Below are 18,845 nucleotides of genomic sequence, written 5' to 3'. Positions count from 1 at the left end.
AAGTTGGAAAAAAATTTTTAGGGTACTATTTCCAGGTGAAAAAAAAAAAAGATGAATTTAAAGCATCGCATCAAACTTTCCTTTTGAGCCTTTTAAACAGACCCAACATGTGTCACTTCTTTTTCAAAAAGCCTTTATGTCAACCCTAACAGACAAGATAGCATAGACTGCTGAGGCAGAGGGCCAAATAACCTGGCAGGACTCACAGAAACTCACCTGTGCAACTGTCAGGACTGTGTGACCTCCACAGAAGGGTGAAACCTGGAGGTCCTCTCCTTTTCCAGGCACAGAACGGCATTTGTGCACAGATATCCAGCATCCCAGGTTACCGGCAGCTGCATCATGTGACTCTGGTCAAAGCCTGCCATGCACTTAGGCAGCATAAACCCCCGCCCAGCTCTGGCTGACCCAGGCCTTCCTAACCATAATGAATTACGCCAGAACTGGGAGATGATGGTTGGGGAACCTATCAGGGCCTGACCCCAAATTCATATTGTGAAGGCCTCAGATACGGGTGGAGAGGAAGAGAAAGCCCATCCCAGATTCCTTGTGTTCCTCAGAAGGGTCTGTTTCTTGCAGCTTCTGGGTCACAAGTAGAAGATGAAAGCTGTGTCCGATAATCTTCTCCCTTCTTAGCTTAGTTATCAAAGAAAGCCTGGGCTGTTGTTCTTTGAATGTCCGCTCACATTTTACTCACCTAATTAGCATGTATAAGACTTGAGGAAGATTTTTTTTCTTTTTTGTACTTTACTGCACACACTTGTTCTGCATTGCCAATGAACTACTGAACTGGTAAATCCTTTCAGCAGGTTTATTTTCCTTTGAATAATAAAAAGAGGTGCCTCAAATTTGGTTGTCCTCTGTTGCATGTTTATTATGCTGACAGCTTTTATTATGTTGCTATTTTGCTGAGAATAACAGCAGTGACTATTACTTTCTAGGACCATAGAGAGTAATGTATGCCGGAAAGCAGAGGTGAATACATTAAGGAAGAGCCAGTTAATATTTACAAAGAGAATAAACTAATGCTGATCTTGCGTCTTTTCAACCTTGAAAAAACAGAACTAATATTCTGTGCCTAAAAAATCATGAGAAAAAAACACGCTATTAAAAGATTATTAAAGGTGATGACTTGGAGGGGGTACCATGATCTGTTTCTGCCTGTAGAACACTTCCAATACCAAATCTGTGAGGCGAGGGTTTTTTCCCACAGTAGTTAATTCTCCAACACCAGCTTGTATTGTCTTATTCAATTCAATTCAGACACTACCTGGAATCAGTGTCAGATCCCACAAGTTAAGGCTCAGTCCCACGAGACTGCCTCCATGTTCTATGTCAGTTGCAGCTTCCAGGCCTCTCCTACTTCTGGTCAACCAGCTATAAACAGGGGTTCCAAAACCCTCTTCTTGGGTTGAATAATTTGCTAGAACAACTCACAAAACTCAAGGAAACAGTTTCCTTGCTATTACCAGTTTATTATAGAGGATGCAAATCAGGAACAGCCAAATGAAAGAGATACATAGGCAAGATGTATGTAAAGAGTGTCTTCTCTGGGTTTTCAACCTTCCAAACACCTTGATGTATTCACCAGCCTGGAAGGGTATTGATGGAAGTCTCATTGTGAAGCCATGATTAATTAAATCGTTGGTGATTGAACTCCATCTCCAGGCTCTCTCCCTCCCCAAACGTCTAGGGGTGGAGCCAAAATTTACAGCTCTCTAGTCATGTCTTGTTCTTTCTGGTGACAAGCCTCCATTCTGAAGCTATCTAGGGCCTTCCAACAGGTACTTCCAAAAGGCAATGAATTTATTCATTAGGATAAATTATGGTATGGTCGGAAGGGGGTTTATTATGGATAACAAAAGATGCTCCTCTAACCCCAGCACTCAGAAATTCCGAGAATTTTAGGAGCCTGTGCCAGGAACAAAGACCAAGTATATATATTTCTTATTATCACAATATCGTAGAAGGGAAGCCAGGTCTCCACTACTGACCTGGAGTTTTGATCCTAGCAGTGAGCCCTTTTGACATCCTAGCCATGAAAATAAGGGAGGAAGAGTCAGGATGGTTTCCTTTCTGAACCGTTCATCAAATCTAGTTGCTCCTCAGAATTTATGGAAGGAAGTAGAAGAATAGCAAGTAGAAAAACGGAGAGAAAGACGGGAAAGAGACAGCCCAGAGACCTGTCTCAGAACCCTCTCTACGAGATAAAACAGCCCTCTCTTGACTTCAGATTCAGAGTTAAAGTTACACTGTTGTGTTCTTTAAACAAAAGTGACCTGTGGTGTTATTAAAAGTTTCGAGTATACTCATGCTTTGTGCAGCAAATATGATTTACACATATTGTATACAAAATGAAATGGAATTGATTTCCTACCATCTGTTCCAAAACCTCCTTAATGTCTACATTATAATATTTTATTCCTTGAATAATGATACTTTGTTAGTGCTTTTTACCTTCCAAGCACCATACAAACATTAAGTAATTAATTTACACAGCACCCAAGAGATATGGAGCTGGTAAAATTATATAAGCCTTATTTTATCCATAAGGAAACTGAGGCAATGGACATAAGGGCCTTGTAAATCACTGTTAGAGAAATTTAGTCACAATATCATTATTTTTTACTTTCTTTTTAGATTACCTTGCCCAATCCAGTAGAGCTCTGAGGTGCATGAGTAAGACCAGGAAAGCCATATTGGTTTCTCTATGTATTCAGAAATAATGTTTCTTATGATGATTCCTTCTGATGATTGTGACAGAAAACTGTAATATGGATGCGAGACTTCTGCCACTGTTCACCCTGAATGTCCATCATTTGCCTGTGACCTCAGCATCTGAAGTCACTGTGGAAAAGGTAGAGTGTAGGAGCAAGATACTGATGACCAAAGCTGAAATAAATAGTTTAGCTTATCAAGTAGAATGTTCCAACATCTTAGGGGGCTGAAAGTAGAATAAGTACTCCCTGGAAGATGTAAACTGTGTCACTGAGGATCTCCTTCTATGTGATAGAATGATGGAACACTCTGGAGGTGCTTCGAAGACCAAATGCCCACAAGGATAACTAAAGAGGCTTTTGCTGACTTCTTCAATCCCAGGATTCTAGTTTCTCTGACCAATGCCAGAGGTGAACTTATGGTCTTAAGCTCATTCACACGTTGGTTTAACCAGCCCAGATTTTTCCAATATTGGTTAGCACACATCTCTCCTTAAAGTTACACGCTTTCCCTTATGATAAGTTTCATATTTTATGACATGATCATTCCAAAAGATAATTTGCAAAAAGAGAATATAGCAAATCATGTGTGTATCCATTAATTTTCTGTAATGGCATTACTGATTTTGTAAGCTATATAGATATAGATCATTTACTTTCTCAAGAAAGCACCAAATGCAGTAAATTAATTCAGAGTGGGTATTTGTTTTAAAAACTTTATATAGTTAATATTTGGGCATATAACTAGAGTTACATCTCCTAAAATATGCCAACAATTACAGATATTAGTTTTTCCAAGAAAACTTTTTAAAGCCAGAGGCTCAGAAAGTGACCCATTTTGATTATTGAAGATTTAGGAACAGTCATGACTAAATGTATGTAAAGATTTTCTCAGAATAGATTACTGAAGTTTGAATTTGTAAACCTAATCCAAAAACCAGTTTTCCTTTTAACATTTCTGTACATTGTAATTTTCGTTTCAGATTGTGGTCATGAAAAATCACATAAGCTAGTTTTAATTTCTCAGTGAAAGTATGAATTTCAAAATATACTTTAATGAAAACATGTTCATTATGTCCAATTGATTCTAGGTATGATTTTGTGGAAGTTGAAGATATATCCGAAACCAGTACCATTATTAGAGGACGATGGTGTGGACACAAGGAAGTTCCTCCAAGGATAAAATCAAGAACAAACCAAATTAAAATCACATTCAAGTCCGATGACTACTTTGTGGCTAAACCTGGATTCAAGATTTATTATTCTTTGGTGGTGAGTACTTAACCACTTTATGATTAAGAGCAGACACTGGTTTCATGAAGTATAGAGATCAATTTTCTATGATCAAATTCAGTGAGGGTGAGTGAACTTTATTAATTCCTTATAACATGTTTGTTCCTACCTTATGGTCAAAATGTTAAAATCCTTGTTAGTAAGAAGTACCATTTCGGATCTATTAAGTCAACCTTTGGGCCATGCATTTTGAAAGAGAGGAAGTAAATAGGAAAAGGGAAATAGTTTAGAGTAAAGCAGATACTAAATTGCCTTTTGATTCAACTGAGGCAAGGTAAATATTTAGCCAAATAGAAGGTTTGTGAGAGTTAAACAGGTTTTCAGAATTAAAGCTAAAGAAAATAATTTCCTCTTTTGGTTTGAAAATTTGTGTATAAATTCTATTGCAGAAAAAAGTCCTGATGATTATAATTTCAATTATGACCCAGATTTGGGAGGGTTCTGTCTTATAATCATAGAGCCTCAGGGCTCACGAGCATCTGCAAAATCAAAAGGTCCAATACAGAACCCAAGAGTATGAATCCTGTTTGCTACACTCATGCTTGTTTGTAGTCTTTCTTTTCTCTACTCGAACACCTCAGCAGCCATTCTCAACTGTAAATGGTTCTGACTGGTAGAAAATGTTCAACCTTTTAATGAGCCAAAATCTACATTGTAGTTAATTTTAGTCGTTGGGTCACCCACAATCATGGGTTGCACACAATCTTCTTTACTCATTCATACATTAATAAAACAATAGTAAATTCCTGTTCTTTGTCAGGCACTCTGGTAGACGTAGTAGATACAAAGGTAAGCAAGATGGACAGGGTCCTTGAACCGTCTGGAGCTTAAAGTCAGGTAGAGATGACAAAAAATTAAAAAGCAGTAACAGGCCAGATGTGGTGGCTCATGCCTGTAATCCCTACACTTTGGAAGGCTGAGGTGGGAGGATCTCATGAAGCCAGGAATTCAAGACCAGCATGGGCAACAAAGCAAGACCCTATCTCTGCAAAAATTTGCTTGGTTTAGTGGTGTGTGCTTATAGTCCCAGCTCCTAGGGAGGCTGAGGTAGGAGAATTGTTGAGCCCAGGAGTTCGAAGCTACAGTGAACCATGACTGTACCACTGCAATCTAGCCTGGGTAACAAAGCAAGACCCTGTCTCAAAATAACAACAACAACAAAAGAAAAAAAAAAAAACAGCAACAACTGAGAATGATGCATAATAAGACAGAATAACTGAGTGGTGTAGGTTAGGTCCACAGAGACATTTGGATAATTTTGTCTATACATTAACATAAATATCCCAGAATCCTTCAGTTGTTTGTAGCATATTGCCTTTTGAGATCAATTTTCACTTTCTTTAGGTTTGTCTCTGTCCCTTTTCCAAGTGTGAATGCCAGAATAGAACACAGTACTATAAATGGCATCAGTTTATTGGGTTTTTTTCTCTTAAGAATTAAATTTTTAGAAAAGAAAAAAATCTTACCTTTTAAAAAATCTAATTGTTTTTCTTTGCATTGTGGTGAGTTATTAAACACTAAGTGAATTCTACATCAGAACATTGTAAATGAAAAAATAACATGCGGTAACACTGGTTCCAGTTTTCATTTAAAAATAATCCATCAAGCATGATTTACATTATTGCAAACTCATGCACTTCTGCTCAGCATTAAAATTGAAGTGTGAATCTTTGGTTTCTACATTTATTTGCCTTTTAATATGTTCAGTGATGCATCTGTTCTCAATTGTTCACGGATGGAGCAGGCTTGGCATGTTAGAATGGTGGTGGATAGGCTTAGAGAAGAATTTTTTTCCCTTAAAATACCAAGCGCTATTAGTGCTAATGTTTGGTTATGAGTAAGTTGAATGGTCCATAAGTCAGTTAGAAACACCATACCTCCAACATAATGTCTTTAAGGCAAAACAACCACTTTTGTAGAAAGCAGTAGGAGTACAGGTTTAAGGGAGAATCGATACTTTTGTTTGATGTGTTTTGGGTTATGGTACAGCCTCATAACTCATTTGTTGGTCAATTTTAAGTGGAATATTGGACTGCCTCTATAGTTTGGATGTAAACTGTTTGGCATCGCTCCCCTGGCTTATTTACCTCTACCAGTACTTTCAATTGGTGTTTTTTCTTTTTTGAAATGATGATATTACAACACTCTTGTGTATTTTTCTACTGGCCTGTTGGTCTGTGTCCATTGAGAATAGCTGTAGACTCTTTCTCCTCCTAATAGGCTTCTGGCCTTAAATATGGTCCACTAAAGCCAAAGTGTTTTGGCAAATGAATTTTAAGAGATAAAATGAGCTTAACCTCCAGGTATGCAGAGACTCTGGATCGTGTGGCTTTTTGACAAAACTTTTCTGTTTGATTCTTGGCTCAGCAAGGATAGATCACATATGGCTTGACCACTGTACTGGGAAGATCACTTTATTCATGTTTAAATTTTACTCAGAGGGGCTTTAAAACAGGGTTTATAAACTTAAGAGACCAGGCTTAAAGCTGGAAGTAGGCCAGTTGTAAATTAATAGGGAGACAGTGGGATTAAAAATGGCAATCCCTCTTCAAGTGTGTTTAATAAATTTTAGAATGCTAAACACATTTAGGAGCTAGAGTCAGTTGTTTTGCAACCCCTACTTTAAGGAATACTAGGTGCAAGAGAAATAAGAGCCTTAAGAATAGTTCGTGGCGAGGTGTGGTGGCTAAGACCTATAATCCCAGCATTTTGGGAGGCTGAGGCAGGAGGACCACTTGAGCCCAGAAATTTAAGTCCAGCCTGGGCAACATAGTGAGACCCTTTGTCTACAAAAAGTGGAAAAAAAAAAAAAAAAAAAAAGGCCAGGCATGATGGCACATGCCTGTAATCTCACCTACTCCAGAGGCTGAAGCTGGAGAATTGTGTGAGGCCAGAAGGTCAAGGCTACAGTGAGCTGTGATGCCACCACAGCACTCCAGCCTGCGTGAGAGTGAGACTCTGTCAAAAAAAAAAAAAAAAAAAAAGCAGCACATGAGGAGTCAAGGTGCTTTTGGAAAATGCAGAGTAGCTGTTAGGATAGGTCATAGGTCAAGATCACCACCCTTCTCATCTCTACCTCTCTACCTGCGTACCTCCCATGGAACATCTCTGCTCTTCCTGCCTCAGGGACTCTCCAGGTGTACCTGGACATTCCCTGAAGCTGTAAGTAGTAGGTATCCAGGACTGCAAGAGCCTATTACACCGGAATCACATCTAGAAGTTTCATGTTCATAATGTTTTTGGAAAAGTACAATGTACATTTTTAGTCAGTTTTTACTCTAGCAAATTGTGGAGACTAATGGATAACATCAAGATAACTTATTTTTGGTTGGGAATGATGCTTATATCACAGTTTTATTTGATGTGTGGAATTCCATCTTCTACCTTCTTTTAGCGCCCTATCACGGTGCCCTCCCAGGGCATGGCAGCATAGCCATATGGGATCAGTGCCTTACTGTAAAGCATACCTTAGATTGAAGGCAGGATTCACCAGTTAGGAATGGTGCAATATTGAACAGCTTTCTTATCCTTTGCTTTTACATATTTTAAATGGAGGTAATAATTGGAATTGGTATAAAATTTTAAAATGATAACAATTACTTAGCACAATGCCTAGGATGTATTAAGTGCTCAATAAATGATGAAAATAATTCTACCTTTTACTATCACAAATTATATATATATCTGTCTCCTCCAGATACATGCTTATCTGCTCATTGAGATACACACTTAGGATGTGTATCTCATTCCTATGCATAATTCTATACAGTGCCTTATACATGGCTAGACTGTGTGTTTGTTGAAATGACCCTTTCTTGAGAAAATATGATTCATAAAAGTTTTCTGATTTCATTTTCTTACTCTCCTATTCAGCCCTCTTTTCTGATTTCACCCCATTAAAGATAACAGATACTTTCAGAAAGCATAATTAAGCAGAATGGATAATGTTGTCAAATATTTGGTAGCGAGATGTGATTAAATAAATTAGGATCTCCTGCCGCAAATCTACTTTGTTGGAGAACAAATGAATGGTTGGATGGTTAGGAATCTTTCTGAGAAGACTACTAAGTAGATTATTGGAAAGGTGTTCAATTACAAGACTCCCAGTGGATGACGTACAGAGAACTGAACAAACAAGGGTATGAATTTCAGCTCTGCTGCATACTGACTAATGGCTCAGTTTCCTCATCTGTAAAATGGTGATAATACTGCATGACATTAGGTTGTTTTGAAGATTAAATTAGATAACTTTTATAAACCACTTTGCCTGGAACTTATTAATTACTCAACTGTCTGCGGCTATTATTGTTATTATTGTCACTGGCCTCATTATTAATATATCAGGTAACAGACAATCCTGTGTAAATAGCCCACTTGCATGTGTGTGTGTGTTAAAGTAAGGTACATTTTTTAAAATTCAAAAATAAAAAGTCAAATCATTTGAGAGCTTGGAAAGCTACTCAAAACCTTTATTGTTTTGTTAATGAAATCTTTATTTTATACATTGAAATTTGCTAATACCCATTATAACACTTTCTAAAATAAAAATCTGTTTTGTCGTATCAGTTGCTTAACTGTGTATATCTCGGTAGTTAATTAAAGTGATGCCGTTATTTCCATTGGGAATGAAACTCAAATGAAGAATAGTTTTACATAAAAATGATTATTTAAAATAGAAAAAGAAGAAAAGGAAGAAGATGGAGAAGAGGAGGAGGAGAAGGAAGAGAGGAGGAGAACAGCCCAGGAGTTGAAAAAGATAAGATTCTCAATTATAATAACTTTTGCAGACTCGAATTTTGCTCACCTAAAATTTACCAGCTGGTGAAACAAAAGCAGTATTATCAACAGCAAAATAAAGGTGAGCAATTCATCCTTATCCTCCTAAGCTGAATTCTTAAACAAAGCTAGAGAGTAAAGGAACTCAGTCGCTTTACAAAGTGTGGAAATGTCATCTTTATTTGCATCTTTATTTGCATCCAGATAAAATAATTGACCATTCTGAACACCCATGATATTTTGGGCACTTCAGCCAGGACTATATCTACATAGCCAAGGATTGTCAGAGTGAGGGCAGTAATCCCTACAGCAGATTCTGTTTACCTCAGTTTCTTTCCCTCAAGTATATCCCACTGGAGATTTCGGAGCTGCAAGAGCTGCAATATAGTTTCATAAATGCCTACTGTAAGCTAGACAAGGCATGCCCATGTCCTGGAGATATAGCAGTGAGGAAGACAGGCAGAACCTCTGCTGTCAGGAACATGCATAGCAGTGGGAGGAAACAGATAATAAGCATATAACTAGAGAATTGCATGCATACACAGAAACATAGACATTTGAACCTCAATAAAGGCAGATAAAAGAAAACAGTGTGTTGGAGAGTGACCAGTATGGAGCCCATTCCAGCTAGGGAGTCAAGGATGATCTGTGGATGTAAAATTTCAATGGAGACCTGAAATATTAGGAGGCAGTGATGCAAAGTGATAGAAGAAGAGTGCACTAAGCAAAAGGAGAGCAAATGCTAAGACCCTAAAACAGAAAGAGAAGGCACCTTTCCCTTGGTAGTGATGATTTTCTGTATTCAGGCTGCTGAAAGGAAGCAAAGACAAGAGAGGGAAGCAGCCCAGTAGGTCACTCCTTCCTCAGTCAAAGGTGAGAAAGGTTTCTTATCTTTATCTCAGACCATCCTATTGTGGGTATCTCTCAAGTCTTTCAGCACTTAGATGGGATAAGGTAGCTAAAACCAGAGGGTTAGCTAAGATGAGTTGCTACAAAAGTATCCATAAGACTCTAAACAAAGATAATCCAAAGGGTTAGATACTAGTATTAATCTTTTTATGATTATTATTCTATATTTATCATTAGTATTATCATCATCAGGACTGTCCCACCAAATTATAATTTCTATAGGGGAAGGAACCTTGTATGTTTTGTTTATCAGAGTGCATGGCATATAAAAGGTGTTCAGTAAAATGTCTGTTTGAAAATGCACTGAAACACATGCATAACTAGAAAGAGCCAAACAATATTATAATGGGACTTCATTTCACCTCACTTTCTGTGTGCTCTCATTCCTTCTTACCTACCTGTTCCTCTTCTGCTCTCCAACCCCTGAAGAGCCCATTTTCCCTTTATTCCCCTCACCTATTACATTTGCTTGTAGACCGAGCCATATCCTTTGTCAAATTTTCCTTTGCTTCAGGATTGTATTAAATTTTATTCTTCACTGTCCCATGAACTCTATTAAAGTTCTCATTATGTACTGCATTTAGGATCTGTCTGTGTGGACAGAAAGCAATCCAGAGACGTGGTCAGGGTCAGACAGGAGGATAGCAGAGCAAGAGGGACAAATGTATGTACCAGAACCCCTGGGTGAAAGCTGTTGTCCTGAGCTGGAAAGCCTAGGGCCCAGAGAAAATGAAAGCGCTTCAATGATGCTGGTTGAAGCACACACTCTTTAAGAACAGATTCTCGCTGTCGCAGGATGTTATAGGCAGGGTTAGATATGTGTTCTTATTTACTATTTCACAAATACTCTAAAATTTCACCAATTACAGAGATCATTTTGACGGACTAATGTTCTCTTTGGGAAGGTTATGTTAATCAAATTGTTTTCCTAAAACCTAAATACAGTACATATGAGAACGTTAATAGAGTTCATGGGACAGTGAAGAATAAAATTTGATATAATCCTGAAGCAAAGGCAAGTTTAACAAAGGATATGGCTGGGTCTCTAAGCAAATGGTAACAGGTGAGGGGAATAAAGGGAAAATTGGACTCTTCAGGGGTTGGGGAGCAGAAGAGGAACAGGTAGGTAAGAAGGAATGGGAGGACACAGAAAGTGAGGTGAAATGAAGTCCCATAATGATACTGTTTGGCTCTTTCTAGCCATGCATCTGTTTCAATGCATTTTTGAACAGGCTTTTTATTGAGCACCTTTTATTTGCCATGCACTATTATAAACAAAACATACAAGGTTCCTTCCCCTATAGAAATTATAATTTGGTGGGACAGTCCTGATGATGATAATAATGTTAAATATACTAAAAATAATAATAAGGTTAATAATAGTACCTAATCTTTTTTGATTACTTTGAGGATTTCACGTATAAGGCATTGTATGTGAAGTGCTTAATACAATGACTGGCATGTTGTAAATATTCTGTTGCTGTTAAGTCTTGCATGAATGCATCTCCATGAAGCATGGATTAGGGAAAATATAGAATTTAAAGCTGCATCATCTTAGAGTTCTAATACTTATGCTAATCCTGTTATTTTACAAGTGACTCAATAAACGCAGGTTAGGTAACTTTACAAATGAGTCAGTGAAAACACAGAGATTAGGAGCATGCCTGTGGTCACAGAGCTCAAACATATGTGCTGCTATCCCTGAGATATGAAAGCTGTGGACCCACTCCACAGAAAAATAAATATATCCAAAGTTGTGCATAAAGTTGCAGGAAGGCCCCTGAATCTCATCCATAACATACCGTGCATGTGCACCCACAGATGTGGTTAAGCACCCCACCCTTGCTGCCTTTGCGAGTTATCTGACTTCGAGACTGTTGTTTTGCATGTTGACTAGTCCTGACACAAGCAGCGTTTGAAATAATACTTTACTGCTGTAATTTTCCTCATAAACCCTGGTCGCTGGTCATATGAGCAGATGACTCCCCGATGTGCTGAGTAAACACATTTCCAGCTTTGAGAGGGATGCTGTGTAGTGACACTTGGAAAGTTCAGTATCCTGTTTATCTAGTATCTAATTATATGGGCATGCAACAAGTAAACTTTAATCCTTGAAAACCAGAAAACTGTAGTGATTTTTAGATAAATGTGCCTCTTTATATGCATATAACCTTTTCTGTATATCTGTGGTCTTTGGTGTACTAATATTTTGATAGATGAAGAAAATAAGGAAAACAAAGTAGGAAGAAGCTATTCAAGCTATTTGAGAAAATGGCTTGCATATTTAAGATATGTCAAAAACAAAGCAGTGTTACTTAAAGAGTGATGAAGTGAAACCTTGGTATTAAAAAAAAGTCTCCACCTATTCACTTATAAATTCAACAAATATGTCTGAAGACTTACTGTGGATAAGAAGAAGATGATAGTCCTGAGGGAGAGAAAGGTGCACAATTATAAGGCAGGGTGAATTGCAGTGATAAAATGTGCATGGAGTATTTGGGGCACACAAGAAATAGGGGCATTTAACCTCACGAAGGAGAGAATTGCTGGGCTGTGTTAGGGAGGCAACAGCATCCCAGGAAGAGGGCGTTGCCTGCATAAAGGCCTGAAAAAGCAAGGCATTTCAGAGTATCCCAATGAGTTAATTCAGAGCGTTGCAGGTAAGGGTGCTAATCACTTACTAGCCTTTCTTTATTTTAGCTAGTAGGCAAAAGATACAAGAAGCCAAAAGAACTCAAAGGTAGCAATTTCATTAATATGAGTCCAAGAAACACTAAAGCTCAAGTCTTTCTAGTAAAACTAGAATGGAGAACTTGGGTGGAATGAAAAGCCACAGGGTAAGTGTACAACAACTGTGATGCAAATTCAGACTAAAGGATGCTTGGGAGCGCTCAAGGTTGATAAACAGACATGGGTACACTTACACAGTCTTCCTACTGCATGGAAGATCACACGTCTGGTTACAAATGGTCATAAATAGTCACAATCAGGTGGGATAGCCAGCAGGGATGTACGTTGCGCTTAGCCAGGAAGAGGAGGAGAGCTGCGATCTTTCCAAGTGATTGGTCCGAGAAGCAGCAACCCAAGAGAGAAATGGGGTGGGAAAGGAAGGAAGATGGAAGAAGTTGTAACCAGCCAACGAGTTCACCTTGCCCGCTGCTTAGACAGAGCCAATTTATCAAGACAGGGGAATTGCAATAGACAAAGAGCGTAATTCACACAGAGTCAGCTGTATGGAAGACCAGAATTTTATTATTACTCAAATCAGCCTCTCCAAAAACTCAAGGATTGGAGTTTTTAAGAATAAATTTGGTTGGGGGGGGGGGGTGGAAAATGGGGAGTTCTGATTGGTCAGGATGGAGATGAAATTGTAGGGAGTTGAAGCTGTCCTCTTGTGCTCAATCAGTTCCTGATTGGGGGCCATAAGGCCAGATGAACCAGTTTATCGATCTGAGTGGTGCCAGCTGATCCATCCAGTACAGGTTCTGCAAAATATCTCAAGCACTGATCTTAGATTTCACAATAGTGATGTTATCCCGAAGAGCAATTTGAGAGGTTGAGACTCTTGCAGCCTCCAGCTGCATAACTCCTAAACCATAATTTCTAATTTTGTGGCTAATTTCTTAGACCTGTAAAGACAGTTTAGTCCCCAGTCAGGAAGGGGGTTTTGAAAAAGAGCTATTACCGTCTTTATTTACTAGTTAAACTAAAAACTAAGCTCCTCCCAAAGTTAGTTTGGCCTACACTCAGGAATGAATAAAGTTAAAAGCAAGATGGAGTCGGTTAGGTCAGATCTCTTTCACCATCATAATTTTCTGTTATAATCTTTGCAAAGACACTTTCCAAGTGATGAAAGGGAAAAATATTTGTTGATGTCTCCATATCGTGGGCCGGGGCAGTAATATGGAAAGAAGAGTTCCCTGCTACAAAAGAGCAAGGGGCTGTGTGCCCATAAAGGGTGGGAGCCCACAGTGAGTTTTATGTTTTAAGTTTTTCAATCAGTTATCTTTGGTAACAGTCCTTGGGAACTCTATTTTACTCTTGTACTCACTCTGGCTCTAAGAAGACCTAGCTGACCTGCTCTATTTGCTGTAAGATTCAGCCATTCTAACTGGGAAGTTAAAAATCCCATGAGCTTTAGAGACGCCAGTCTCCTCTCCTAGGTGAATGAAGGAATTAGAAATCAATCAAAGAGACGGGACTCATCCAGCCTTGAAAACAACTGTCCTAAACATTCCTTTTATCAGTGGAAATGTGACAGATTAAGGCTAACCTCCACTCAAGATTGTGCCTTTCACCTGGGAGAAAATTGAGCTACAGATTCAAAGTGAATCTTTTCTTATTTTGCAATTGAAAATGGGAGCCAGACAGGAAAAACATCAAAAAGATTGAAAAGTCATGGAGCCACCTCTGCAAAAGAGAGATACATGAATAAATAATCAAGTAATCATTGCTTCTTGGCTGGGCCCGGCTAATCACTTCCTGATTGGTCTCCCTCCCTCCTGTCTCTCCCATCTCCAATCTGTGCTGCACCTGGTTACCTGCTAAAGTAGAGCTGTGATCATATTTTTCCAGCTGAAAAATTGTGACTGACTCCCAGTTTTCTCTGGAAAAATGGAAAAATGTCCAGATACTTCACTCTGATACTGAGAGTCTTCCGTGTTCTTACCACAGCCTAACATTCTAGTTGCAATTCTCCCTTTTCCTCACACATACTCTTTGGTCCAGACAAACAGAACGATTCCCTGATAACCTAGTCACCTCAGGATTCCTCATCTCTCATTCCTGGCAATTACATTTCTCATGTATATTTCCTTAAGAATGCAAGCCCTCTTCTGCCTGTCAAAGACATATTCATGTCAAAAAATACCACTAGCCCTTGGGCAGGCACACTAGCTCACACCTGTAATCCCAGCACTTTGGGAGGCTGATGCAGGAGGATTACTTGAGGCCAGGAGTTCAAGACCAACTAGTCATACATAGCAAGACCCCCATTTCTTTAAAAGAACTTAAAAATTATTTATGCATGGTGGTGCATGCCTGTGGTCCCAGCTGCTTGAGCAGTTGAGGTAAGAGGATCATCACTTGAGCCCAAGTTTGAGGTTACAGTGAGCTATGATTTCACCACTGGACTTCAGCCTTGGTGATAAGTCAAAAAATATGTGTGTGTATTAATATATATTAAATAAATATAAATATATTAAATACAATTAAATAAATATAAATATATTAAATACAAATAAATTAAATACAATTATTTAATATATTTAATTAGTTTTTAGCACCTCGGCCACATAAACTTCCTCTCCATCAAGTACTCAGATTACTGTTTTTGTAAATCAACATTATGGCTATTCAAGGAATAAAGTACACATATACAACATATATTTGATTTATGTAGAAATATAAACAAAAAAACACCCATAGGTCCCATCACTTAAACACAACTACTATGAATATTTTGGCACATTTCTTTTTTTTAACTTTTAAGTTCAGGGGTACATGTGCAGGTTTGTTACATAGGTAAAATTGTGTCATGGCGGTTTGTGGTACAGATTATTTCATCACCCAGGTATTAAGCCTAGTACCCATTAGTTGTTTTTCCTTATCCTCTCCCTTCTCCACCACTCCACCCTCTAAAAGGCCCCAGTGTGTCTTGTCCCTCTCTGTGTGTCCATGTATTCTCATCATTTAGCTCCCACTTATAAGTGAGAACATGCTGTATTTGGTTTTCTGATCCTGCATTAGTTTGCTGAGAATAATGGCCTCCAGGTCCATCCATGTCCCTGCAAAGGATGTGGTGTCATTCTTTTTTATGCTGCATCATATTCCATGGTGTATATGTACCACATTTTGTTTATCCAATCTAACATTGATGACCACATGTCTTGATTCCATGTCTTTGCTATTGTAAATAGTGCTGCAATAAACATTTGCATGCATATGTCTTTATAATAGAATGATTTATATTCCTTTGGGTATATACCCAATAATGGATTGCTGAGTTGAATGGGATTAATATTTCTGTCTTTAGGCCATTGAGGAGTCAGTGGCTCCTCAATGGCTGAACTAATTTACACTCCACTGACAGTATATAAGCATTCGTTTTTCTCCACGGCCTTGCCAACATCTGTTATTTTTTGACTTTTTACTAATAACCATTCTGACTGGTGTAAGATGGTATCTCATTGTGGTTTTGATTTGCATTTCTCTAATGATCGGTTTTTTTCATATGATTGTTGACCACATGTATGTCTTCTTTTGAAAAGTATCTGTTCACGTCCTTTGCCCACTTTTTTATGGGGTTATTTTTTTCTTGTAAATTTGTCTAAGTTCCTTATAGATTCTGGATATTAGACCTTTGTCAGATGCATAGTTTGCAAAAATTTTCTCCCATTCTGTAGGTTGTCTGTTTACTCTGTTGATAGTTTTTTTTTTGTTTTGTTTTGTTTTGTTTTGTTTTTTTGTTTTTTTTTTTTTTTTTTTGCTGTGCAGAAGCTCTTTAGTTTCATTAGATCCCATTTGCCAACGTTTGCTTTTGTTGCAAATGTTTTTGGCATATTTGTCATGAAATCTTTGCCCATGCCCATGTCCTGAATGGTATTGCCTAAGTTGTCTTTCAGGATTTTTTTAGTTTTAAGTTTTACATTTTAGTCATTAATCCATCGTGAGTTAATTTTTGTATATGGTGTAAGAAAGAAGTCCAGTTTCAATCTTCTGCATATGGCTAGCCAGTTCTCCCAGCACCATTTACTGAATAAAGAATCTTTTCCCCATTGCCTATTTTTGTCAGGTTTGTCAAAGATCAGATAATTGTAGGTGAGTGGTCTTATTTTGCAGTTCTGTATTCTGTTCCATTGGTCTATGTGTCTGTTTGTACCAGTGACACTCTGTTTTGGTTACTGTAACCCTGTAAGTATAGTTTGAAGTCAGGTTGCGTGATGCCTCTAACTTTGTCATTTTTGTTTAGGATTGCCTTGGCTATTTGGGGTCTTTTTGATTCCATGTGAATTTTAAAATAGTTTTTTTCTAATTATGTGAAGAATGTCAGTGGTAGTTTAATGAGAATAGCATTGAATCTATAAATTTCTTTGGGCAGTATGGCCATTTTCATGATACTGCTTCTCTCTATCCATGAGCATGGAATGTTTTTCCGTTTGTTGGTGTCATCTCTAATTTCTTCGAGCAGTGTTTGTAGTTCTTCTTGTAGGGATCTTTCACCTCCCCACTTAGCTGTGTTGCTAAGTATGTTTTATTCTTTTTGTGGCAATTGTGAATGGGAGTTTGTTCCTGATTTGGCTCTCAGCTTGCCTGTTTGGTGTATAAGAATGCTAGTGATTTTTGCACATTGATTTTGTGTGCTGAGACTTTCTTGAAGGTGTTTATCAGTGTAAAAAGCTTTTGGGCTGAGATGATGGGGTTTTCTAGATACAGGATCATGTTATCTACAAACAGGGATATTCTGACTTTCTCTCTTCCTATTCGGATGTCCTTTATTTCTTTCTCTTGCCGGATTGCCCTGGCCAGAACTTCAATACTATATTGAATAGAGTGCTGAGAGAGGGCATCCTTGTCTTGTGCTGCTTTTCACAGTACATTTCTTTCCAGTCTTTTTAATCCATAAAAACCCACATGCATGCCTCACTATCTCTACTAAAGCAAAAGCTCCTTGAAGGTAGGGAATGGCTCACACCTGCAGCATCTGTTACTGTGCATTTTGCTCAGCAGGCCTCAAAATATTTAACTGAGCTGAACCAACAAGCATTCATTGAATACCTAAGATGTGTTTGACATTTTGGAGTAAAAGCAAAAAAATCTATCCCCAATGACATATTAAGAGACCATCATTTATGTTTATAGGAATCTGAAAGACTTGCTGTCTCCCATTCGGATGTTGCAATCATACCAGTGTACCAAGGGCCCTTAGCTGCTTTTCTCCAGGGCTTACTGGGCATTGGAATAATGGGGGTGAGGATTGGGTTCAGAGTAAGGATCAAGGTTGGAGGGGCATTATAAGGGTCAAATGTCAGGGAAACTGTGGAATAGAAATGAAGCATATAACCAGGTATTCTGATTCTGAAGTCAGTCTCTGCAACATTTTAACCTGTAAGAGGCATATAGTTGCACCAATACTAGCCTGACCTTACATCAGACTGCGTAATTGTAACACCATAGCAGACAAGATTTGGGTCCTCTGTTGATGAGACTGCTGAGCTGGCCTTCCTCATGGACAGCAGCAGCAGCCTTAAAAGACTTAGGGCTTCTTAATAATTGTCACAAGTCTCTGGAATCCCAATAGTCTGTCATTCTAGCAGATCTTAACTGAGGCCTCAAGAGCATTCCAGGTTTTTAAAACACTCCAAAACCATTCATTTGATTTTTTTTTAAGGTTTTATGTAAAGAGTAGAGGGTATGTGAATCAGAAACACTCAAATTCAAGATCTGGGGATGTCAATTAAACTGTCCAAGCTGCTGTTTCATCATTTGTAAAATGGGAAGGATTCATCTGCATTATAAAGCTGCTTGAAGATTATCTTTAAAATATACGGGTTTGGTACACAGTCTGTGTACAACAGATAGAGCTGTTATTATTACCATTACCATTAAATGTCTTTGGAGGGTGTTTTAGTCCCTTTTCTATTGCTATAAATGAATACTTGAGACTGGGTAATTTTTTTAAAAGAGAAATTTATTTCTTACAGTTTTGGAGGCTAGGAAACTCCAAGGTCTAGGGGCTGAATATGGTGAGGGCCTTCTAGGCCTTCTTGCTGGTATGGATTCTCTGCAGAGTCCCAAGATAGCATAGAGAATTACACGGTAAGGGAGTTCACAAGAAAGAGCCAACCTGACTTATTTGTAACAGACACACTTCTATGATAACTAACCCACTCCCATGCTAACACATTAATCCATTAACCAGTAAGTGGATTAATCACTTCTTATAGGCCCCACCTCTCAATATTGTTATATTGGGGATTACGTTCCAACGTGAGTTTTGGAGAGGACAGTCATTCAAAACATAGCAGAGGGTTAGAATCCAAATAGGCATTTTCCTTCGTCATTTCAGGCTGTTATAACAAACTACCTTAGACTTCGTGGCTTATAAGCAACAGAAATTTATTTCTCATGGTACTGGAGCTTGAGAGACTG

At 38.3% G+C, this 18,845-nt stretch overlaps 1 protein-coding gene across 3 annotated transcripts in view; it reads left to right on the top strand.

Annotated features, from left to right (window-relative positions):
• The window catches only part of PDGFD (platelet derived growth factor D), a 247,808-nt gene that overhangs the window by 156,464 nt on the left and 72,499 nt on the right, over positions 1 to 18,845 (top strand). For 2 of the 3 annotated variants that reach the window (XM_005579479.4, XM_005579478.4), the window contains exon 3: positions 3,809 to 3,989. The exons of the other annotated variant lie outside the window; for it this stretch is intronic. In XM_005579479.4, the coding sequence (XP_005579536.3) occupies positions 3,809 to 3,989 (181 nt within the window). The remainder of the gene's footprint in view (positions 1 to 3,808; positions 3,990 to 18,845) is intronic. 3 annotated transcript variants of the gene reach the window in all.

This window comes from Macaca fascicularis, chromosome 14 (assembly GCF_037993035.2).
Source record: "Macaca fascicularis isolate 582-1 chromosome 14, T2T-MFA8v1.1".
Lineage (NCBI taxonomy): Eukaryota > Metazoa > Chordata > Mammalia > Primates > Cercopithecidae > Macaca > Macaca fascicularis.
Note: the sequence above shows the minus strand (reverse complement) of the source record. Positions and strands in the feature narration are given on the sequence as shown.